Source organism: Daphnia carinata, chromosome 3 (assembly GCF_022539665.2).
Source record: "Daphnia carinata strain CSIRO-1 chromosome 3, CSIRO_AGI_Dcar_HiC_V3, whole genome shotgun sequence".
NCBI classification, from domain to species: domain Eukaryota; kingdom Metazoa; phylum Arthropoda; class Branchiopoda; order Diplostraca; family Daphniidae; genus Daphnia; species Daphnia carinata.
In genome coordinates this window covers 5581581-5589114 of record NC_081333.1, presented here as the reverse complement: position 1 = coordinate 5589114, position 7534 = coordinate 5581581, and the positions used below count along the sequence as shown (strand labels likewise).

Here is a 7534-nt window from a genome sequence, read left to right as displayed (position 1 = left end):
AGAAACGATGAGCCTCCAATCCGGTAGGAAATTTATTGAGTAAGAGCGTCGGGCTATATCCATTTCCCTTTTTAAAAACCCGATGGTGTTAACCCATTAGTTAAATGGTTCACAACACTTTTTTTCTAATCCTATTTTAATTTAAATTCCAGGATGACATGAACTATATTCTATTTAATAGAGTTCATTTAAAGAAATACTATTAGACATACTACAGAAATATTTAGTACTTATATAGCACTTTATGTAGTCATATCCAACTTTTCCAATCGCACTAATGTTTTACTATTTCATACAACTATCTTTACATTATATACAGCTGTTATACATTCTGATTTTGCTCTAATTTTATTTTATTAAATGAACTCTATTAGATTCAACATAATTCATGTTCCCCAGCAATTTAAATTAAAATAGGATAAGAGATAAATGTTTTGTGAACCATTTAAGTAATGAGTTAACGCCGACGGTTTTTTAAAAAATGAGATGGATATAATCCGAAGCTCTTACGTATTGTGTTGCCTACCGGATTGGAGGCTAATCGTTCATATGTGAACTAAGTAAAAGAAATAGGACTATTTGCAGGAGAAATAGGACTGATGCCATGGAGAAATAGGAGTGTCCTAAAAGTTATTAAAAGTCAGTCCTATTTCGTTTCAGTCCTATTTCACCGGCTACCGTTTTTCGCAAATTAATTTAATATTACGTTCTTTGTGAATACTAGCTATTTTTAAACGTGGCAAGCAACCTGCGTTTTGGTGAATACGTCCCGGTCTATATTTTAATTCATATTTTTTTTGCTGCCAAAAGTATAGCCAATCTACCTAATCTTCCATTATTTTCTTTCTGAACTTTAAGCCATTGCAAGGGACGATGATCACTAATAATCTCAAAAGGTTTATCCAATAAGTAATGTCGGAAATGTTTAATTGCATCCATGACTGCTAGAGCTTCTTTTTCTGTCGTGCTATATTTTGTTTCTGCTTTTGTGAACTGTCTATTGGAATATGCTATAGGATGTTCGTGGCCATTTTTAATTTGAGATAAGACCGCTCCCATGCCATAATCGCATGCATCGGTAAAGAGTAAAAATTTTTCGTTGAAATTGGGGTACGAGAACTGATGGTGTTACTAGAGAATTGCGCAATTTCTCGAAAGCAAATTGTTCCTCAGGACCAAATCAAAAGACTTTCTGCTAAGATCTTTATGAGTTAATCGAATTAAGGGTTTAGCAATTGATTCAAAATCCTTAATAAATCTTCTGTAATATCCATGTAATCCAAGAAATGATCTGACTTCATCTACCGAAACAAGTGTTATATAATTGACTATCTTACAAATTTACTTGGATTAGGCTTAATACCATCGGTCGATATTACGTGACCTAGATAAATTTAGTGAGCGTTTAATGAACTGGCATTTCTTAAGTTATAATTTTAAAATGCATTTCTTAATAAATCAAAAATTTCTCAAATATCACGTAAATGGTCTTCAAAAGTGTCTGAAAAGATTAAAACATCATCCAAATAAACTAATGCTTTACTTCCTAAAACGTCTTTCAGTACATAATTCCTTAGTCGTTGGAATGTGGCAGGTGCATTGCACAAGCCAAATGCAATACGTTTAAATTCGTAAAGGTTGTTTTCTGCCAACAATCTGAAGCTAGATCGAGAGTTGTGAAAAATTGCTTTCCATATAATTTGTCCAATGTTTCGTCTATCCTAGGCATAGGGAATGAATCTTTTTTCGTAATACTATTTAATTTCCTATAATCAACGCAAAATCGTACTTCTCCACACTTCTTTTCTACTAACACCACGGGTGAAGCCCATGGAGAATGCGAATATTGTATTACATCTGCATCAAGCATTTCTTGTATTTGATCATCTAATAATTTTCTTTGGTTATTCATTGCTCTGTATGGGCGTTGTCTTATGGGGCCTCGTCCTTGTGTATCAATCGTGTGTTTTATAAGGTTGGTGTTTCCTAATTCTGAATCTTTGCGCAAACAAGTCGTGAAAGTCATCTAATAATTTTGAGAGCGGTGCTTAAAATTCAGTATACTTCTGTGATTAATCGGGAAATTTTTCCGATAACGTTATGAATTATTTCAATTACGCCTAATGTAGTGTTTCTAGGAATTTTGATTGGATTGCAATGAATGATTGTCAACCATAATTTTATATGAGAATATAAGTTCCATCTCCCGATACATTTCCAATAAATTCTTCAATATAAATGCCTGCTAGCAAACCGTCTGCTGGGGTAAATATAAATGCTGTATTAGGGGGGACATACTGAAATTGTTGCTGACTCGCGTGCAAAAGTAGCAACAGAGAGAGATGAGAGGGTTGAGAGATGAGGGTGAATGTAATGATGAACGAGATGATGTAAAAAAAAGGGAAGACTGCTTAATTTCAGAGTTTGAACAGAAACAAAAACCGCACGCTTGCTTGAAGAAAACGAGGGGGACAAAAACAAGACAACTTGTCTGGGTTTGAGAAATGAGACTTACTTTGGACGACTGTCTGGGTCAGGAACTTAAACAATACTGCCCCTGTCCATAGAAAGAGGTAAAGAGAAAAATTAAATGGGCACGCAATAAATACGTAGGCCCGTGCCCCCTACAGCCCTGCCCGCGAGGGCAGCACCGTAGGTGACAGCGGGACCCACCGTGAGAACAGGTGCAAAATAAGAAAAGAAACAAAAGAAAACAACAAAGAGACAAACTTCGAACGTACAACACACAAAAAAAAAACAAAGTGGATGTGAAGTCTTTTCCCAGCAGCTGAAACTGGACGAAATGATGGGCCATCCTTAGTGAGTGAGCAGGTTGTTGTACGGTTTTTTGGCGCACACAAGATCTGATGATGATCTTGTGTGTTGCATAACGTACAACGTCGGGGATCGGTACAGTCAGCGGTCTTTGTGTGCCCGGTGACGGCGGTTGGAACAAAGCAATCAAAACACGGTCGCTGGGCAAAGAGGAGTTCCAATTTATCCTGGTTTGTGAGGAGCATGAACTCCTCACACTCCGTGGTCTTCTTTCTGCAGGGGTTCGGTCCCAACACGTGTGACTTTAAAAAGCACAGAATGATGGGCGTGTGGAGAGGGACCACGAACGTGGGACGTGCGGGTGTAGAGACTGGAGTGGCTACCGGCGCTTCGGTCGCCGCCTCCCGAGCTTTGCGTAAAAGAGACCCAATATATCCGCTTATCAGGGTCTCACGCTCGGCTCGGAAGTGGACGTGCACGTTGACGAGATCCTCAGAAAGTTTTTAGATTTTCCTTGTCGAGGTCTAGGATGGCCCGCTGGTACCCATACACTTTCTCGACGGCCTCCCTTTTAGAACTTTCCAGCTTTTCAATTGTTTCGGTGAGGTTGGCCGCGCACTCCTCTTCCCTCTCACGACTCAATTTTAGTTTTTCCTTTACCGATGCGGCTGATTGAGGTGGATACTTCGCCATGGCACTTAACGTTGGACGTAGGGTTTAGCAGGAACACGTTTCACTTAGGCGAAGTTAGGTCGACTGAATGCCGTCTGCTAACATCAGAGGCTAAACAGTTTCCAGTTTTTTTTCTTTTGTTGCTAAAACAGCAAGTGACCTGGCTTTTGCCCTTTGCCCTATAATTTAACTGGAATATAGGTGGCGTTGAGCTTCGTGGATCCCCCACCAGGTTTAAAGTTGCGATTTTCCTACGCTGTTTACAGTTTGTGTGTTGTCATGTCGATTTCACATGTTACATTTACAATTTTAGTTTAGTTAGGGGAATTAGTAGTTAAGTAGGGGAGCTACTAATTGTAGTTCCAGTACAGACAGTATTTGCATTTTACGGTACTGTAATTGAACGTTTACGCCGATGAAGATTCCATTTTCTCTTCTTTTGCGTATACTTGTTGTTCCTTTGCCGCAACCATGATACATAATTTGGCCACCGGCCGAATACATGGTCTTGGATGGTTGCTGAGCTTTACTTTTACTACTCGAACAACATAATCCGTAGTACTGGGAATAACTTCGAGCACCTTTCCCATCGGCCACTGCCCACGCAAGGTATTCGGTTCAATTACCAACACCAGGTCTCCCACGGTGACGTTAGGCCTTTTTTCTTGCAATTTTCTTCTTTCTGTTAAGTGTGGAACGTATTCACGTAACCACCTATCCCAAAAATGTTAGAGGATGGCCTGACTTTGCAGAAACTGCTTGTTGGTTACGTTCATGTCTTCCACGTTGGTCAATTGTAAGGGCAAGTACGGCCGAGCTCCACCGTATAGAAAATGGTTTGGTGTTAAGGGATCCGGGTCTTCTGGATCCATACTCAGATGTGTTAACGGCCGGGCGGATAACAAAGCTGCCACTTCAGCGATTATGGTTCGTAGCACTTGGTCCGTGACTAGGCAATTAACGATGCTGGTTTTCATTGCCCGTTTGCAGGATTGTACGATCCTTTCCCAAACACCACCGAAGTGGTGGAGAGAAGTGCCAATCTATTTCTTGACAAGCCATTACGGTTTGAAGTTCTTGGTGTTTGTTAACAAGTTCTTCTAGGGCTTGTCGCAACTCTTGCTCGGTGGCGACAAAGTTTGTCCCATTGTCGCTATAAACGACCTTCGGTTTTCCGCGTAGGCTAACAAAACGGGAGAAGCAGAGTAAGAACTCCTCCATACTGAGCCCGTTGGCCACTTCCAGGTGAGCTGCTCGCGTGGTGAATCACGTGATTAGGCTGATGCAACGTTTTTCATGTCTCCGTCCCCGTGCACCAACTCGTACAGTCAATGGTCCAAAGTAATCGACCCCTGTGTACGTGAACGCGGGCAGATGAGGCGTTAAGCGATGAGCTGGAAGGGAAGCCATCAACGGCGGGCTAGGCTTTGCCGACGTGCGCTTGCAAGGTCAGCAATTGTTGAGTTCGGATTTTACCACTTTACGTCCAGAGAGTATCCAATAGCGTGAACGTAGGTCTGTCAGCAGTCTTTCGGTCTTGACGTGCATGTGTCTAACGTGGTGATCCCAAATTATCCTTTTTGGTAAGGATTGAGATGCTGGTAGAAGTATGGGGTGCCTAGCTGCATAGTCGATCGGCGCTTGAAGTATACGTCCGCCAATTCGCATCTGTCCGACTTCATCCAAGAAAGGCTTGAAGGTGCGAAGTTTTAATCTGATTGGAAATTCCAGATTCTTGCGAAGGGCGTAAAATTCTTCAGCAAAGGCCAATTCCTGTGCACGTACGATGTATTTTGTCAGTGACGTTACAATTTCTTCTACCGTTAGCTCTCCGACCATGGGTTTTTCTCCACGTAGTTTTGCTCTGGCGTTGTTGGCAAATCTTTTACTCCAGGCCAGCACTCGATGAAGTTTCACCAAGCTGGAAAAACGTGCGACGCATCGGTCGATGACATGATTCTCATATTCCGTTTTGACTGCCAAGACACGAATTACATTTACGTCTCGTTCTTCCGGCTCCGTAATCTCTTCCCAAGTGTACCACTCTGAAGGGTCGAGGTTCAGGAACGAAGGTCCTCGATGGAAGTAGACCAATTCGTTGACGTCCTTTTTGTCGATACCCCTACTGCAGGAATCCGCTGGGTTTAAGTCTCCAGCAACGTGACGCCATTGTCGACGACCTGTGTTTCGGAGTATCTTTCCGATGCGGTTGTTGACGAAGACTTTGTCGACGAAGACGAAATCGGCATGTCTTTGAATGGATCCACCGCAGCACCGTTTGTGAGTCTGTGTGGAAGGTTACTTGCCGCAAATCGATCTCCAGCTCACGGCAAATCGTGAGGGCGATGTTGAGACCTTCTACTGCGGCTTGTAGCTCTAAACATGGAATCGTAAGACCTTTCACCGGCGTAACGTGTGTTTTCGACAAAACGAAAGACACGTTGATGGACTGATCTTCGAATATCGTACGGAAATAGCCTACTGCTCCGTACCCTTTGGAGCTTGCATCCGCGAAGACGTGGAGGTGCTGTTGAGTCCAACGTCCTCGTTTGGAACGGAAGCATCTCGGCAGTAACAGCGACTCCAATTTTTCAAGATGGTCGTACCAGCAATGGAAACGTTGACTCGATGTTTCCGGTACGACGTCGTCCCAACCGATCCGCTCCTGGTTGGTCCAGATGTCTTGGAGTAAAGACTTCATCACGAAAATAACTGGGGCAACCAGTCCCAACGGATCATAGACGCTAGAGATGATGCTTAGGAAGGCTCGCTTCGTGAGGGTCACGTTGTTTGGCGGCTTCCGGATCTTGAAAGTCAGCATATCTCGCTCGCTGTCCCACATTACTCCCAGCTTTCTTTCGACGGGAAGTTTCTCCAAGTCCAGATCCAGAGTTGGTTGACGCGAGGCCAAACTCTCGTAACGCAGCTATCACCGTTCTTGATAACGACGTCCATTTTGTCAAATTGAAACTGCCTAACTGGAGAAGCGACTTCATTTGGCGGGACCGTTGGATGACCTCGTCTTCGGAGTCGAAGGAGTCGAGATAATTGTCGACGTAGAAATTACGTCGAACGCTATCGGCTACGTCTGGAAACTGGCTGCGGTGGTCATCGGCCGTCTTGTTGAGGGCGAAGATTCAGCTCGTTGGGGAGGATATGGCTCCAAATACGTGAACCGTCATCTGGCATGTTAACGGAGCTGAAATACTGCCAGACGTCCGGTAGAGAAATCGGAATGCTGCCTGGTCTTCTCCCGTGACTTTCACTTGGTGGAACATTTTTTCAATGTCCGCTCCGACTGGTACGAGGTTGCGGCGGAAGCGGATGAGCACACCAAGCAGGTTAACGAGTAAGTTAGGTCCCCGAAGCAGGTTTTGATTAATCGATGTGCCACCAAACTCAACAGCTCCATCGAATACGACACGAACTTTAGTCGATGAGCTGGAAGGGCTCACGACCCCGTGGTGTGGTAGATACCACGTCTTGTTTGTCTCCGTCTGGGCTTCTTGGGTCGTTAAGAGTCAGGCATGTCTTTAGCCGATGTACTCCTTGACCACTGCATCGTACCTTTGGGCAAACTCCGCGTCTCGATGAAAACGTCGTTCAAGGGCGTAGAGCCTCTTCAATGCAGATGCCAGACTGTTTGGAAGATTTACGTCGTCGGCTTTCCACATTAAGCCGACTTGGTACTGGTTACCAATACGTTTTACGGAAGATTGTAGGATGCGTTTTCCACGTAGGACTTCCTCAGATGGAACGGGTGGTTCTATTTCTATTTCACTGGCCTCAAGTTACCAGAACTTCTTCACCAGCTCATTTAGGTCTTCAGGACGTTCCACGGTGGCTAGATGAGCGATGAACGGGCGTCCGTCTTGTGGCGGGCCCGTTTGTCCACCTAAACACCAGCCAAACGGCGTCTTGAAGGCGATGGGCCCAGTCGTTCCAGCCGGCGGCTTGATGGAAGCTACATGATCATGGGCATCTGCGACGTCAATTCCTATCAGCACGGTCACGTCCTCTTGTTGCACGGTCGGGACGTCAATACCACGTAGGTGTTTCCATGACTCCAACTGTCGAGGGTCGATCG

General features: G+C 44.1%; 1 protein-coding gene across 1 annotated transcript; it reads right to left on the bottom strand.

Moving 5' to 3' along the window:
* Positions 1–4896: 4896 nt before the first annotated feature.
* LOC132087801 (uncharacterized) lies at positions 4897–6289 on the bottom strand. The gene is made up of 3 exons (XM_059494297.1): positions 5754–6289; positions 5257–5698; positions 4897–5139 (listed from the first exon to the last, which is right to left on the bottom strand). The coding sequence occupies exons 1-3, from the start codon at positions 6287–6289 to the stop codon at positions 4897–4899; spliced, it is 1221 nt and encodes a 406-aa protein (XP_059350280.1).
* Between the last annotated feature and the right edge of the window lie 1245 nt (positions 6290–7534).